This window comes from Buteo buteo, chromosome 2 (assembly GCF_964188355.1).
Source record: "Buteo buteo chromosome 2, bButBut1.hap1.1, whole genome shotgun sequence".
NCBI classification, from domain to species: Eukaryota; Metazoa; Chordata; class Aves; order Accipitriformes; family Accipitridae; genus Buteo; species Buteo buteo.
In genome coordinates, this window is record NC_134172.1 from 3,511,038 (window position 1) to 3,528,284 (window position 17,247).

General features: G+C 49.3%; 1 protein-coding gene across 9 annotated transcripts; it reads left to right on the top strand.

Moving 5' to 3' along the window:
• Window positions 1–8: 8 nt before the first annotated feature.
• Window positions 9–14,504, top strand: GUK1 (guanylate kinase 1). Of its 9 annotated transcripts, none has more exons than XM_075043892.1 (9): window positions 9–145; window positions 4,967–5,111; window positions 6,244–6,357; window positions 8,094–8,135; window positions 9,286–9,382; window positions 12,286–12,424; window positions 13,384–13,468; window positions 13,785–13,870; window positions 14,329–14,504. In XM_075043892.1, the coding sequence occupies exons 2-9, from the start codon at window positions 4,979–4,981 to the stop codon at window positions 14,362–14,364; spliced, it is 732 nt and encodes a 243-aa protein (XP_074899993.1). In that variant the 5' UTR covers window positions 9–145; window positions 4,967–4,978; the 3' UTR covers window positions 14,365–14,504. The 9 variants fall into 9 exon arrangements, with proteins under 9 accessions (XP_074899993.1, XP_074900010.1, XP_074900018.1 ...); XM_075043900.1 differs by having other exon boundaries at window positions 143–279; XM_075043875.1 differs by lacking the exon at window positions 9–145 and adding an exon at window positions 334–2,748.
• Window positions 14,505–17,247: the final 2,743 nt, after the last annotated feature.

Consider the following 17,247-nt stretch of genomic DNA (forward strand, 5'->3'; position numbering starts at 1 on the left):
CCGCCTGACGTCAGGTCACGTGGCGACGGCGGCGCGGGGGCTGCTGGGAGCGATCCGCCATTTCCCGTCGTTCCCCTCCCTCCCCGCTTCTCCCCTCCCGCCATGAGCTGGCGGCGGCTGCGCGGTGCCATCGCCCGGGCGGCGGGTGAGCGGGACGGAACGGGACAGAACGGGAGGTTTTGAGGCCCATCCCGGGCCCTGGCGGCGTCCTCCGGGCTGTCCATCCTCCTCACAAGGTTCCTCGGCTGAGGGGGCCCAAGCGGCCCCCGGGGCTGTGAGGTACCGGCCTGAGGGAGGGTGCTGTGTGGTGAAACGCAGCGTTCGTGAGGGGAAGCGGATGGCAAAACCGCACCTGGCTGAGCTTCGCCTCTGCTGGCATTTACCCAGCCGGGTAGACTGGCCCGAACCAGTTCGTTGGTTAAACTGGTCCGGTTTTGCAGCAGGACGCGGTGTTGGAGTGAGTCCTGGCCTCGTCTGTGGCCTGGACCTAGCTGGTTTCCACAGTAATCTTGAGACAGTGGTTCTTGTTCCTCCTGCTGCACCATTGCGCCCCGCAACGCAGGGAGTGCGAATCAGTGCAGCCGGTGGAGGGGCTAATTAGTGCTTTTTAGATAATTGTTTCCAGGAAAAAGGCGGCAGAGGGTTCCCGCCAGCTCTGGGTACCGCAGTGGGGATGTTCTGCTCCTGTTTCAGTACTGCAAGTAATTATTTTTATTTAAGCAACCTGCTGGCTGTCGGGGCAGAACCTCTGAGCCCGGCTGTCCTGCACAGTCTCTGCATGCTGAGAAACTGCACGTGAAGCCCCGGAGCTTTCACCCACCCGTTCCCCGACTGAACGAGTGTGGGTCCAGGGCTCTAGCCGTTGGAGTAGCCGGTGCCCTCTGACCGGCCGAGGGGATGTTCTGCCCTTAGGGCTTCTCACAGACATCGAGATGCCGAGCATCTGCCTGCTCTCAGATAATGTTAAGCTTTGTTGTGTTACTGTGGCTGGCTGGGGTTTTCAGAAAGCGTCCCAAAACGTAGGAAGGTGGGAGTTGCAGCTTTATAATGAACCTGCTAAAAATAGAGAATGGGATTATAATCCTAATCCAGGAGACCTTTCTTGGGGCTCCCGGGAAACTGTCCTTTAATCTTCTTTTCTACTTTGTAAGGGGGCTCTACCTCCTCTTTAAAGCCTCTCTGCTAATCAGCATTAATTTTGTTTAACTCTTGTGATGTCTGTCCTTTGCTTTACTGGTCGTGCTGCTGCCTCCCAGTTAAAATCCAGGGTGAGTTTAGCAGGCAGGAGCAGACTGAGAAACGTTCCTCGCCCTAGTGACAAATTCCTGCGTCCTCCTTTGGGGACCACCTTGTCTATTTGCAGCCCAGAGGGGTCTACGTGGCCATTTGTCCTCAGTCTCAGGTGTGGCACCTCCCCAAACGTGAGGATCTTTATTAAATAGCTGTGCTGCTCTGTTGCTGGTTGACTCCAGCCCGCTGTGGTTTTGGTGGTATGTGGTGGTTAGGCCGGATCCAGAACCGTTTTAAGAGTAACCCGTTGGAGGCGAGAGACCCTCTGTGCTAGATATTTGTAGATTGGCTGCTCTGAAAATGCCAAAATCTGGGCAAAGGGGGGAGAAAATTGAACTTCTGCTCAAAATAAATATGTACCTGTAATGTTACTGCTGCAAACAGCTTGAAAATGTGACAGGCAGATGCCTTACTGGGCTGAGAATGAAACAGGAGATTTAAAAAGCCCCATATCCACCAGACTGGGTTTTCCAGGCTTTTTTGGTGCTTTACTTACGGTTTTTGAGGGCTTCAGGTTGCCAGAGGGAGAGGAACTGGGTTTGATGGGGCTGGGGGAGCGGAGAAGCATCGTTACAAGTGATTTTTTGGGGTCAGGGCTTGTGTTTAACCAAATCTGACGGTGGAGGTGAGCGCATCCTCTCCCACATCTGTGCTGCTTACGTCTCGAGGCAGAGATCATCTCCTTCGTTCACCCTCCCAGCACATCTTCGTCCTTCACCTCTCCGGCCCCGAGCAGCTGCCCCCAAAATTCTGCACTGTGCTGGGTGGTGGACGCCTTCTGAAAATGCTGCGTGGGAGCTGGTTTTGCTCTGTGCTGGCAGATTCCCAGTTTGCCAGCCGGGTGTTTGCCGTCTGCCGCCCACGAGGGCCTAGCCCCTTCATCTGGCAGTGGAAATGGCTTTTTTTTTTTATCCCCTCTAAATTACGTCTTGTTTTCCTCTGCAGATCTCCAGCAAAAGAGAAGGGATACATTTGGAGGGAGGCAAGAGGAAGCACCTCCAAGTCTCTTGGTTTATTTTTAGCCCGTTTCTCAAAGAAGTGAGACCTGTGGTCGCAACCCATGTGTCTTTTCTCACTCTAGTTCTGAGTATTTGGGGGAAGAAAGGGAATAAGGTAAAGGAGAGCGTCTCCATCTTCCCCTGATGCCCCACCGGTGCTTTTTTGGGCAGAAAAGCACCACCAGCATCAGGGCAGCACAGACCCTGCAGGGTCCCACTATGGAGGTGCTGGGACGTGCAGTTTGGAGGCCTGGGTTCGGATCTGCGTGGGCAGGAGAAGGAATTTCTCTGTTGCCTTCGTGGTGGATAAGTAGCCTAATCGCTGACCTGAGGCAAAGCAGCGGCTGGAGGCAACAGCTATGCGGACTTCAGAAGAGGAGCACTGTGGAAGGTGAAATCCTGGCTAAAACCAAGACTGAGTGATTTTCTAAAAGAGTTGCCTCAACCACACAACTGTTGGGTGTGTAATGCGAGCGTAGCAGCTTTATAGCCTGGGGTTTTTGCCTGATGTGCATCAGTGCTATCTAAGAGCCCATCTGATCTTGGTGTCTGTGGGCACCACCGCTTGATCACCAGCTAAAGACGTGCTATGTTTCAGAAGGAGGGTGGGCTGGAGGTCTCCCAAGGCCCTCTCCAACCCGAATGAGCCGGTGGTCTCACCTGGGAGGTACCAGACCTCCCTCTGACCCACAGATAGCAGCTCTTCCCCGTGTGTGTTTGCGTTGGTGACTGTGGGGGATGTGCAATCCGTGAGGTTAGGTATAGGGACGGGGACGGTTCTGCTGTTTGCCGAAACGCCAGGCCGGCACGTGCCGGCACCTGTCAGCCCATTAGTGGTGGTTGACTGCAGCTTTACTAGCCAAGAGAGCAGAGAGCGGAGGAGAAACCACAAGAGGAGATTAAAGACCAGCGAGCAGTTTTCATTGGCCATCTTAAAATTGCAGCTCGGTAATTAAGGCTTTAGGCAGCTCACAAATAGCCCAGCTTTCTGCCGGCTCGCTCGTATTGTGAGCCTGTTGCCGCTGCAAGGAGCTGGACTTTATACCTTGGCTGAAAGGGAGTAAAAGCAAAAGGTAAGGATGCATTGGAGCCTGCTGCTAGCCAGTGCTCTGCCCATTCCTCTTACCGCTTCCCAGTTTGTCTGGGGTTGAATGAAATGTTTATAAGTGATTTAGGCAGCTTTAGATTCCCCTTTTCCTATCAGTGCCTGCTAAAGGGCAGATAAAATTTTGAGGAGGGAGAGAGGAAAGCTCTTCTCCCTCTAGCTGGGATGTGAGCCTCCTGGCTGGGTTCTGCAGGCTGGGGCTGGGACTTGTGCATCCAGAGCAGTTCTTGTTGGCACAGCCGGATCATGGCAGAGGAAAAGCCGTGAAATGCCTGGACTGAATCTGTGCTGGCATCTGAATGTCACTTGCAGGGGCTTTCAGCGGTGGCCGAGGAAGCTGGCGTGCGATTAAGGAGCATCGTTCAGGAGCAGGCATGTTGTGAAGTGCGCTGGATGAACTTTGTGTAGCTCCTCTTTCTCTTCTGGAGTGTTTTGCAAGCAATGGTCAGGGCTCACCTGTTTTATTTATGGGGGCGAGAGGAACTGGCAGGGGCAGAAGAGAGGGAGAGATGCTTGAGACAACTCAGCAAGCAACTCAGAGGCTTCCTTGCTGCAAGCACTGAATAGCATTTCACTGGTGAGGAGGTGTAGGAGGGTGTGCTTTTCTCTTTTGGTATTGAACATTTAGGCAAAACCTGTGACATTTGGAAATTATAAAATCTCGAGGGCTAAGGGAAAGACAGGACAGGTCCCCAGAAGGGCTTCCTAGAGCTTGTGCAGCCTAGTTGTGTTTTTTGGATGATGGAGCCTAATCCAGCAACATGGCCATGCACATGCGATGGGACCTGTCCTCCGAGATCCCCAGAGAATGTCTGATCTGGGGGGCCTCTGGGGCTGTGGCACCTGGAGGATACCAACAGCAAAAAAAAAAATTGAGTTTCCTTTTAGATGGTGATTGAACGTGGGTGTTCTCACGCCTGCGTTAGCTGCTGCTGGCATCTACTTAGACTTTGTGTATTAACACCCCGTCCTTACATACAGGCTTGGATAAACTCTGGTCAGACAAGTACGAAGCATCCTTGGGGAACGGAGGGAAAGCTCCTATAATTTGCTCGCTGGAGTGCTGCCTGGTAGATGTCTGCGTGATCGCAGAGCTGTGCAGGAGGGATTTAGGGATAAGGAGGTATCCAGCTCACGCAGGCCGGGGTCAGGGAGGCAACCCTGCTAGATTAGCCTGCCGCACGATCTGCGGCTGATTTTGTAAGAGACGGCATTTGGCTTAAGGCTGTTTAAAAAGTGATTTGTAAGGTCAGGGTGACATTGCTATGATCTAATTTAAAATGGAAAGGCATTATACTGTCTGTCGGCTGATTGCTCCTGACTGAGGTCACGCCCAGCTGATGAGGTTAAAAAAAAAATGCATTTCCAGGGGCTTTACTGCTTGCAGAAAGTAATTGCTTTTAAATAGGAAAAATAGGCTTGTTTGATTTGTTCTGCTCTCGTCATCACCTCTGTTTTAGAAGCTGCTGAACTGCTGTTGATGGATGAGGGTCCCCAGTGGTACTCCCTGCACTGTTGCACAGGATTTTCTTCTTTATTCACATGTTGGTAATTAACCTTTCTTCCTCCCCAGAGACGCAGGCACATGAAAACACCCAGTTTTTTCTTTCTGGCTGAAGAAACAACTGCAGAAAGGACTGTGTGGCCCCAGGCTGCTTTTTTTCACCTGTACCAGGAACCAAACCCTTCTCTCTTGCCACAAAACACCTTGAGCTGGGGTTAGTGCTCCAGGAAGTATGGAAATAAACCCCAAAGCATGTTCGTGTTCCAGATCACACCCGTGTTCAGACTGCTATTGCAAGGCTTTGGGGTTTAGTGGTGGAGGATGCAATGGGCTTCTGGGTCTGGGCTTCAGTACATTGTCTGCTTATGGTAGAGGCTTTGCGTGTGGATATTTATCCCAGGACTGATAGGAAACATTTAACTGTCTGTCACAGGCTCGTAGTTTGTACTTGTTAGGATGTAAAGGGGCAACATAAGAGGTGTGGCAATCTCATGGGCATCCCATCCCTCGCTTGGAGTGGCGTGTGTGTAATGCTGGCTGATTTCTGTCCTATTTTCTTGCCAGCGTCTCCTGCAAACCCTCCTTGTGGCCCCTCCCCATGAGAGGGAAGTGGCTGTGACTATAACTTTCATCAGTAAGGACAAGTATTAAGCTGGCATTGCCCAGTGTGTGTGGATGTCCTGTGATGTTTCCAGGTGCCACCAGGCAAAGACAGCATTTTTCTCCTGTTGGAGAAAGTCTTCCCTAGGATTTGGGTCCCAGAGGGACCAACCCTGGTGACAGAGAACAGAGCTAGGACAGAGCTGGCTTGAATTATCCAAGTTTAGTGGCAGCTGGAGCCCAGTTTCTTCCTCCTTTGGGCTATGTCCTATACGTTTAACCTCAGTCCCTTGAGAATGAGCATTCATGCTGGAGTGATACATGTCCTTTATTTGTCTGAGGTATTTGTTCCCCAGGTAAGAATTGGGGCCAGCAGCAAAGCGAGGTGAAGCTGTCCTGCTGCGTTGCTGGTGGCTTCTGCTCTCTGCTTCACAAAAAACGATATCTGACTCCTCAGGGCTCCCAGCTCACATCTTTTGTAGGGGTACAGAGGTGGTGGCTCCCACCATTTGCTGCCAATTTGCTAATTTAATAGTTGTTTGCATTTCCCTGGTACTTCTTGCACTCCCAGTTACTTTCTATCAGCTCTAGGCTTGTGATTTCTCATCGTTTCAGATTTGCTTGCAGAAACTTGTATCTGAAGGTAAAGGATAGACGCTATTTTGTGGGGCCGAGCACCCCTGGGAATCCACAGCTGTGTTTTTTCATGGGTGTTTCTAACCGGACACTTATTTTTCTGTCTCTAGCCATGCAGGGACCGAGACCAGTGGTTCTGAGTGGCCCATCGGGTGCAGGGAAGAGCACTTTATTAAAGAAATTGCTTAAAGATTACGAGAACATCTTTGGCTTCAGCGTCTCCCGTGAGTATCCATGTGTCTCTGGGGAAAGGCAGTGGAGGAGTTCAGGGCCGCTAGCCCAGAACCTGCCTCTGTAGCTGTATTCAAGCATCAAATAATGGGCTTCCATGGCTTGCCTGTGTCTTTGTCTGTGGGCTCTTTGGGATGTTTAAATAAGTCAGGATGCCTTTTACTACTGGTATTGAGTGGCAAGTCTAGGATTTGTCTGGAATAGCACCCTTTCCAGGTCTGGTGACTCCCCACACCTCTAAACACAGCTCAGAGAGGTGATGAGATTTTTCTGAGTGCTTCTTGACTCTGAAAGTAACAAAATCCCCCACAGGCCTCTGTTTCAAAAGCCAATTCTTTCCACCCACCTGTGGGAGCTGATGGGGATTTTAAAGAGTTTTGTGAAGCCCATCTCATTACTGGGTCAGTCAGTGAAAGACTTTGCCCCATCACCTGCGTACGTTCTTCCTCCAGCTGTTGCTCTGGTGGTTTGTTGACTTTTTCTACGTCGGTCGCTAAGTCCTGGCCAAGGGTCCTGGTTTTTTTTTTTTTTTCTACCTGGGATGGTTCCCTGTAATGTGAAAATAACCCCTGGCTGGCCAGCTCGATCCACTCACACCTGCCTGCACGCTGCAGGCAGTGCTGAAGTCCTCCTGCATCCACAACAGAGTAAGTGCAGGGAATTTTCTTCAGGCAGTGTGCCTGTTGCAACACTAATTTTGTTTCCTTTTTCATGGGTGACACCTTAAAGGTTACCCTCAGAGTCTGGGCTGTGTCCACACCTCATTCACCTTATTTTCCCTGGAGTCCTGCAAAGTGTTTTTAAGTGTGTTACCAAAATGTTTTTTACTGTCCTAATGCTTTGGATACTGCAAGTGAAATCCTTGCTTTGAGGTCTGTGAGATCTGGATGTGTTCTACCATGAAAGGGCAAATACTGGATGTTTAAAAATTTAATGTTACTGGAGATGAAAAAAACTTAAAATTATCTTTCCTTTTGTGTGTTTCATCCTATGCTCTTGATTCAACTGAATCTCTCATCTCAGTCCAAACTAAAGCTTACTGTTTTCCCCAAGGTTGCCTCTTTACCGGTAGATATTTTTTTCCTAAATCTCCGTAGGCCACTTAGGCAACTGGTGCTTTATAAAAACTTACAGGTGATCAGAGTCTTGTTGCAGTAGGTTAACTCCTGCTGGTCCTAAATAAAATAGTCGGTGCTGCCCTCCATGATGACTATCAGCTCGTTTTTGGTTTGAACGACTTCCAACAGGGTTCAAAGGCTGTCCGATTTATTCACCTACCTCATGCAGGAGTTTGCCCTTACTCATTAAATCTGGCTATTTTAAGCGCCTATGTAGGTGCTGCATGGTCTTTTAAGATAGCTCTGTGAAGTAGGGCACCGCTAATTCCCCTGAACTGAGGCAGAAGTCTAAATAACGCGTCTAGGATTACACAGGAAGGCTGTAGCAGAGCTGAAAACTAAGCCCAGCCTGGTAAGTCCCACACTGACTTCTCAGCCCCTAACAATTTTAACTGATTGTTTTCAGATTATCTAGGATTCTTTGATTAAAGGCCAATCCAGCATGTCGTTGTGTGTTACACTAGCTGATTGCAGAAGCTTTGATCATTTTAAATAGAGGATCAGCGTACTACATGATTGGGTTAATCTGCTGCGTGTGTGCTTTTATTTCTTTGATACTATTACTTCCTTGAGTGATCTACAAAATTTACGAGGCTTTTTTTTGCTTACAGATACCACGAGGCAGCCAAGACCCGGAGAAGTAAATGGCAAAGGTGAGTGTGTTGCAGTTGAGCCTGTCTCATCAGACTCGGCAAATAATTCCTCTGAAAAATTTTAAGTTTTTATGTGAAGTGCATGCATGAATCTCCACTAGCAGATAAGGTAGTCCTACTTCTGTGTTTATAGGGTGCATTTCCTTAGGCAGGTATTCAGTAATTATATATTTGAGAGTGTGTTTGTATATGTGTGTATAAATCTGTATGCATACACGCACTTTTGTTCTTTAGCTCTGTGGCAATAAGACCGTAGCTGTTTACCGCTGTTCCGCAGCATGTGCCATGCGTTGGAGAGAAGATAACGAAGAGGGATGGACTTGGCAGAACAAAACCAAAATTTAATTAAGCGGTGAAATGTTAACAGCGGCAGAGCATGTGCTGCCAGTTTTCTTTTCTAGACACTGTCTCTGTGACTTGCTGGCCAAGGTTTTCAAAGCAGGGCTCTCAGTTTAAGTGCCCTGGTCCATACTTGGGCATTGAGTGGCTTGATTTTCTGAAGTGCCAGGTAGCTCTGGTGAGATACCTCAAATGCACACTGCTTTGGAAAATGCAACTGCTTAATGAGATGTCTTTATCTGTATTATTAGTTTGCATCCAGCTGGCCAGCTGCTTTTCTGTTTTCTGGTTTGTTTGCATATTTCAGAAAGAATCATATAATTTCCGATGGTAGTTTTCACTTTGAAGTGAAGGGGAGGGATTTTAACAAAAGATAGAGAAATGTTCTTTTTTAGTTAGTTTGATTTTGATGTTCCCTTTTATCTCCCCCTCTCTCTTGTCCCATTCTAGTCTATAATCATCAGTGCTTTCAAATTAAGGGCCTTGGCAGTCCTGCTGTAATGTGTTCCACACCTGTGGGGAGGGGGAGGTGGTTCCCACTGCACCAGAAAGGGTATGAAAAGGGGGGTACAGCAGCATTTCTGGCCACACGGAAAGCTCCAGAACATTTTGAGCAGGTGTCTGGACAATTGATGTGGAGAGGGGATGCTGTATGCAGTAATTAGGAAGTCAGTATCTGCAGTCTGCCAACATTGTCCAAAGCAGATTTTAAGTTGCTTCTCCCCTAAGCACCCATGGGTGTCATTTTGACCATGAACTTTACCTTCAAAGCTGTTAATTTCTGTCTATTTTTCCTGTTTTCCCTATCCAGATTACCACTTTGTGACCAGAGAGGAAATGCAGAAAGAAATCGATGCTGGTGAATTCATCGAGCACGCAGAGTTCTCTGGAAATATGTACGGGACAAGGTATGCAGTTCAGATGCTGTCACCACTGAACCCAGGCGGTGCCGGCGCTGAGATGATGGTGAAGGAAAAGAATATTTGAACTTAGCAACACTGCTTTCTCCCAAACATGCAGATTTTTGCCATAAGCAAAGCCTTTAATTTTCATAGCAGGGTCCTTGTCGGCTTTATTAAGATGGCAAAACTAACTCTTGCGGAGAGCTAGCTCATCATAATTAAATAGTTATTAGGTTACGAGATTCACTATAGCCTCCAGTGTTTGAGGGCTGCTGAAATGGTTCATACGCTTAACACTTTTCTAGCACAGGGATGATTTTCACAGACTATTTATACTCCTTAATATTTTCCAAGTGCTTGCAGAAAGTAGTGGGCAGAATGGAGGCTTACTTTCATTTTCCCTGCATTACCTAATGGTCTGAATATGATGAATTCAGGAGCAGAAGCAATGATATCTGTACTGGCTGTTGTGAAAAAAAATTTGTGTGCTGCTTTGGTAAAGTGGCTGCTTATGAATAGATAAATTGTGTGGCACCCTTGACTGGGGTTCAAGAGTTAGGTGGATTTTAAAATAGCGTTGCCATCGGCATTGGAGCTGATGATCAATAAAACATTAAGCTGCAATGTTAATTAGAAGTCAGTTATCTTATATAATTATTGTGAGAAAATTGTGACGCTATAGTAAAGGACCTGCTAAGGAGGAAAGTTAAATGTTTTTTGAGATATTTAATTAGTTGCATTAAAGAAATTTGCCTGAAACACTTTTTAGGAAGACTTACATTTCTTAAAGAGCCGAATGTGCTTTTTTGAGGATTTTTTTGGAGATGGCAAAGTTTCCTTCTGAGGACAATTATGCATTTCGGTAATGTAGCTGTTTTAATGTAACAGGCATAGGCATCACTGCTGTCATCACAGCTACGGGCAGCCTCGCAGGGGTCTGGCCATGCTGCCTCTGAGGCTGATGGAGGAGCACAGTCCCCTGCCCTGGCCTTGATACTTGCAGTGTCGCTGGTTTGGCAAGAGAAGCAAAACCTGACCGCTCATCCTCCAAATACCCAGCACCAAGGAGAAACTGAATTCAGGCTCCTTAATCCCTGGCTTCATCCTGCGTAGGACAGGCTTCCTTCCTTCACGTGTGTCCTGCTTAATCCAGCAGGCTGCAGCGTGGAGGAGACGGCTGCTCTCTGATGCCTGATACATAGATGGAGTTGATTTTGGTGCCTTTTCCTCAGGGCGGGTGCTGAGAAGACATCTCAGCCAATTTCCTTGAAATTGGCAGGAGTTTGATATTTTAACCAAATTAAATGACGTGCTGGGGTTTGTTTCTGAGGTGCTGTTCTCCCTGGCCCTTACTTTCATCTTTGGTCCCCTCTGCATATTCGTGCTGCCTGTGCTCTGCCTGTAGTGGTGGGCATGCAGGGCGGGAGGATGAAATTAACCCAAACCCAAAGCAATAAAGACCAGTTTGCAAACAAAACAAATGCAGAAACTCTCTAAGCCTATGTTTACAAGTGCCTAAGATTGTTTCTAATCAGATGTGTGATAAAATGGAGAGAGTCCCTCATGCTTATCAGAACGGTTGAAGTTTTTGCCAAGCCTTTCTGTTCCCTAAATCTCATCAGCTAATAATAATGAATAACTAAAAATTAATTGCTTAATTTAAGAGCCCTGAAAGGGCCCTGTCTGTGGGATAGCACTGAGTCCCACCCACAGAAACCAGAATTTCTTGAAGTCGCCTTAAATTAGAGGCTGAAATCAGAGTGCAGGCATGGGGTCTCTTTCTTGGGGCTCTGAGAGCTGCTGGCTCTTTGTAGATCAGTTGTAGCGGGAGTTAGTTGATACCTGGTGACATCAGATAAAGCCTGTGGCTTTCACAAGGCAAACCAAGCCATATTGGGGAGTTTTTGTGGATTTGCTGTGGATGGTGCACCTATCTGGGCTCTTGCTGCTGCCCACTCAGGCAAGGCAGCAAACCTCTGTATTTGTATAGGGCACAGTGCTGGTCTCACAGTTTTGCTTCAGCTTTCTTCTTCCTGTTGGGATTTGTGACCTCCCCAGGTCAGGAGGAAAGTCACCAGCCACCTTAAGATCTGTTCTTAATCTCATCTGCCACTGCATGACCTCCCGACTTCACTCCCTCAAAACCTGCAGTGCCACCTCTGAGCTCCTGGCAGGGATTCTCTCCCCACTGTCCATCGTGCCACGGAGCCCTGGCTTGAAGGAGAACCTGTGCCCAGCACTGTGCAGATACCGACTGAAAAGCCTCCCACGAGGGCTGCTACCCAGTAACTAGTCCAGGTACCTCCAGTGCACCAGGAGAGGGTTGGTGTTGCTGCTTTTCAAGGGAGGATTGTGGGTGTTCAGAAACAAGCTCAAGGCAGTTCCCCTGTGTTGAGGAAGAGGTACTGCTTTTAATGAACTATAAGAACTGCCACTTAAAAAATATTTTCTTAACTGTGGATCTTGTGACCCAGGCAGGAGCATCCATCTCTGTCAAGCATCCTTCAAGAGAGCGCATGGGTACACGAATCAGTGGGTCTGTGGAGAAGGAAAATTCTCAGTGTTTTTGCTCTTTGGTGAAGGTTGCTCCTGTGTTTGTCAAAGGCAGACTGTACCCGAGCCACACGGCTCATGGGATAGTCCCACATTATCCATTTCCACACCTTCCATTGTGGTTTTGCCAGCCTCTCTAGCAGGACACAGCAGGTCCCTGCTCCACCCCAGGGACCCAGAGGACACTTGGGGAAAGAGAAACTGTTTAGCAAGAGCAGAGCAGGCTTTCTCTTCTCTCCTGCCACAATTCAGGCACAGGGGAGCCCTGTGAGGTGAAGACTTGCTGCTGGAGGGGAATGCACCAAACCCCCACTGCTACGGCTGGACGCTCTGACCCCTCTTTGCTCTGTCCCCAGTAAAGGTGCAGTGCAGGCTGTTCAGGCCCAGAACCAGATCTGCGTCCTTGACATTGACATCCAGGGCGTGAAGAACATCAAGAGGACAGACCTGAACCCCATCTACATCTCCGTGCAGCCTCCGTCCATAGACATCTTGGTGAGCGACTGCCTTCCTTTGCCGTTAGGCAGTTAGAGGTAATCAGCGTCTTGTTCTGAAGCGATGGGGGCTCCCCCCTCGTTGATTCACCCATATGTTTTTAAAGGCTGTAGAATAGATGAGGAGGACATTTCTGAGCACACGCTGTTACCTCTGCCCAGTCCAACTCCCCAGCCTCTGGCTCCCAGGGATAAATCTTCCTGTGCTGTGTTTTTGAGTCCCTCCTGTACAGTTCCCACACCTTGGCGTGTTTGCCTGCATTGGGTTATAGACTCCATTGCAGCGTGGCCAGCCTTTAAATGCATTAGTTGTGCCTAATGCTGGGGAGAGAAGGAGATTTTTGTGCTGAGACTTGCCCCCGGCAATTAAAGTTAAACCGAGGGAGGCTGGTTCTCTGCAGCACCAGAAATCCTACACTCCTCTGGTCTTATGGGGCCCTGTGTAATAATGATTGCAGTGTGCTTCTCGCAGAAGTGAAATCACTGTCATGGTTCAGAGAGGGATGTGGACATGCGTGTGTGGCTTGCTGAAGCCATGCAAGGAGTACATGGCAGTGAAGGCCACGAATCCTGGCTCTCCCCTCTTGCTCTCAGTAGATCAGGCAGTCTCTGTTTCTCGTTGAGTTTGTGGAGGAGGGAGCCAACAGCACCACATGCCACAGCCCAGCAGAGAGATTTCATCTCCCAGCAGTACCTGCAAAAAAGAAAAATACAGGGCGGGGGGAGGAGACTGGGAAGCTGAGCGCTGGGTAGGAGATCTTGAGCTCAAACTCAGCTTGGCCACTGCTTTGCTCCGGGCTGTAAGTGAGGCCACTCACCCTTTGCAGAGTGTTACTTCACGTGCCTGTGGTCACCAGCAGTAATAAATGGCAGACAGCACCGGCTTGTGGGATGGGGGGTGGTTTCTGCATGCAGCATTTGGAACACGTGTTTCTCTAATAAGTTTGTCATTGGGTTTAGGAAAAAAGACTACGTGACCGAAAGACTGAGACAGAAGAAAGTTTACTGAAGCGTTTGACTGCAGCTCGTGTAGATTTGGAGCTTAGTAAGTCCAGGGGCCTTCAGGTGGTGCATAGGGAGAGGGGATGCATTGGTGGTTTAGAGCTGTTTTTTGCATGAATATCTGACCTGTGTTCTCCAAGGAGTGCTGGCAGGGCTTGGACAGGAGCTGAGTTTAATCTAAGCACCGTACTGCATCGTTTCCCACTGCAGTTCCTTGTGGGCAGTTGGCGGAGAAGGGCATTAGCAGTGGCTGAAATAATAATATTAAAATGCCACAGGAACTTTGGTCATGCACAAGAGATGACACAGGGAAGAAACTCATTCTCCTCTAACTCCTCTGTCCTCGTCTCCTTCCCCAGGTAAAGAGCCTGGCCTGTTCGACTTGGTCATTATTAATGATGATTTAGAAAAAGCCTATTCCGAATTGAAGGAGGTACTCCTGGAGGTGAGTCATTTGGGGCTTTTCTGCCTCACCCCCTGGGCAGGCATGTCCTCTAGGCTGAGCCGGTGAGGGTCTGTCTATAGGCAGCCACAGAAATGTGACCTCATGCCCACACTTGATCTGGTTTGAGCTGCCAAGTGACATAGTTGAGCACAGATTGCGTATGAGTGACGATGGATCAGTGGCCTAAAAGTGGGAAACAGATCCAGTGTGATACTGGGGTAAGGGCAAAATAAACATACATCCCTGGACAGTATGGAAGGCGTGTGCTATTTTTGAAGAGCCTCCAAGTCAAACCTTGCCTTGTCCCTAAAGGCTCATTTGTAAACTCTGGGCTTGGTCCTGTGACGCTGCGGAGCTGGTCTGAGGAGATGATTGCTCGTGGTCTCCAGAACTGTGAAACTATGAGTTGTTCCCAAAGACTGGGAGATGCTCAAGTTGTTTTCCTGATCTCCTTGCAGGAAATCAAGAAGACCCAAGAATCCAGGAAGTCCTGAGCTGAGCCTGCTTGGACATTTTAACTTTGCACATCATTCCTGAAGCACATCATGCCATTTTATTCCGAGAGACATTCCCTTTAGGCTAATCCTCCTCCCACATTACTCTAGGATGTTTCTATTAAAAGGAAAGAAAACGAAACCCAGTCACACTTGTGTTTCTGTTCGCCCCACACTCGGCGTGTGCTCTCCCGGGTTTGTACTTCAGGCGGATGCTTTGGAAGCGATTGCACGGCGTCCACTGCCGAAAGGCAGAGCCGCTCTGCGAGGCTGTAGAGGAGCTGTCTGGGCAGCTGCAGCCCTGGCACGCAGCTTAGGATCCCGCTGCGATATTTGTGGAGGTACATGTTGTGCCAGCTAATGCCGCTTGATAAAAGGGGAGCTACTTAGATTGATGTGACCCCTGTTTCCACCTGCGGACGGAGGGGCTCCCATCTTTACTGGCACCTGATGTCACAAGTGTTGGCATCCTCTTGCTCCCTCTGGTTCCTGCTTCGTTTTGCAGGTCTGGCTGCAGCTCCTCCAGGCGTGCCTGCCACCCTCAGCCTCTGCAGCGTTGTGTTGTATCGCTGTGGCAGAGCAGCACGTCGGCACGGCTCGGCTGCTCTAACCACGGTCTTTGTGAACAGATGGGTTTGTTTAATAAGCCGAGAGGAGAAGGGAATGGTTGCAGGATATGATATATCCGCTGCCTTTTTTCTGCGGGAAAAGTACTGTGAGCTTCTACTCTGCCATGCCAGCAGCAATCTTGTAATTCACGTGTAGTTGTTGTTCCACTTTAGTTTAGGTGCAGGTAAATTTTTAGAGGCTTTTATACCTACAAGTCGAGGGAAAAAAGATTTCCCTCCTAAGCTGTGCAGCCTTTTTGGTTGATGTGCTTGAGGGCAGCAGTAAATCCCTTTTCCTAGGAGGGATTCATTTGATCTAGCCACTGTCCCTTGTATTGGTCTCTGGCTTGAGATGTGGAGAGCTTTGCTGGACAGGGGCTGGGAGGATGCTTTGTACTCCTCTTCCCCAGCTTTCTACAGCCTTAATCTTGATGCTTTCGTGTAACTTCTGAGTCCTGTGGTCCTTCCAGCAGGTCGTATCCTGAGCGTCCTTGGAGGGGTTGGTTCCTCACTGAGCCCCTTACACTCAAAGCACCCCAGCCTTCACCAGAGGTTAACTGTGGGAGAGAGATGAGCAAAGTTGCGTCTGGTACCTCCAGGTGGTTAACCTGGTTTTGGGCTGCAGGGAAGGAACGGTTGCCACAAACAGTCGTGCGGCACAGGCGCTGGCAGGGTCACTCATCCCAAAGCCTGTTGTCCTGGAGGATGCAGGTGGTTTGCGTTTGATCCTCAAGAAATGGTGAGTCCGGCAGAGCTGCCATCCCACAGGTCGTGGCTTCCAGCCGTCTTCCCCCAAAACCAAACCCTGATCAAGCTGGCGTCATGCAGACCATGAATGGCTGGACTGTGCAAGGCCTGGCTGTGATATTTTTTCACCAAAACCACGTCTTACGAGGGCATGGTTGTACCTTACGCTCAGCTCTCTTGGGTTTCATCCTCTTTGTATCCAACCTCTCCAGTTTACCCAGCTGCTCTGCTCCAGCACACTTCCAGTACCTCTTGGTCCAGGTTACCTCCTAATTTACTGAGCTCCGTCCTCCCCGTTGTTATGGATAGCAGCAAGCAGAATCAGACGTTGGACCACCCTTTTAATGCTTCAGCTGCATTCGGGAGGATGATTTAATGATTATTTTGATGATTTACCTCTCTTGAGCTGTTTTAAATATATTTTTCCTAGATGAGACTCTGAAATCCCTTCTGTTGTTGTGAGTTTCATGTTGTGACATTCTCGCTTTGGTTTAAAGCACCAGGAAAATGCTCCCCCAAAATTTTCTGGGCATGTACCTACTTAGCCTCCAGCTCTCCCCACCCTGAGAGCACGAATTGCTGTGGCCAGGTTCTTCTTTCGGTGGTGAGTGAAGGACTGTGATTTTTTTTTTTTTTTAAAATTTTTTTTCCTGAATCTTGCGGTTTTGTTATGTTTTGAGGGACACGTTTGCAATGGGGAAATGTCCCCTCTAGATGGCAGAAATGACGGCAGGAAAGCGCAAGGGGACCCGCGCTGCGAAGCGACAAAACCCAGAGGTCCGAGACACGGCGTTGGCCTCAGTCCAGTGGTCTCCGGCCACCGCGTGGGACCTGCGTGGGACGTCACCAGGTGGAAATGCCCAGCCGCTGCCTGCTCAGCCCTCCTGTCAACACCCTGAGAGCTGCGCGGCTGCCAGCCCCGAGCCCAGCCTTCGAGCATCCCTCCGGGAGAGGTGAGTGGTACCCAGGAAGGGACAATGCTTCAGCCGTACGGCGGCGCTTGGAAAATGGAAAACCAAAAAGTCGTTTAGATCACTTGCGTCCCCCCTTCTCTGGTGGTAACAGAGAGGGAAGTCCTAAATAACCCGCCTTATATCGGGTGACCTGCTTTTAGCGGCTGCCGCTGTGTCTGACGGACCGAAACGGTGAACGCCTGGATGCCCGGCGCTAATGCGAGGTGACGGGGTGGCCGTCGGGAGGGCGATGGGCGGCGGAGGGACGCGGAGCGGGTTTCTGGAGCCGGGCTGGTTGCCGAAAGGGTGATAACGGCTGTCGAGTGTGTCTTGTGAGTCGTTTTCGGCAGTGCCCTGTCTCAGTGTTGGGTGTTTCGGAGGGGCCGTGCTGCACGTTGAATCTCGTAGCTGGGTAAGTGAAGGCACCTGTTGAAATGAGTTTTTAATCTCTGCATCCTCAAAAAATAGGACGTCTATTTTATTAATTGCATTTTCAAACATAAATACCTTTCTGGATCTGTGTTTTCGGTACCGGCTCGTTAGGGATGCAGCCATCCCTGCATCCCTGGGGCAGC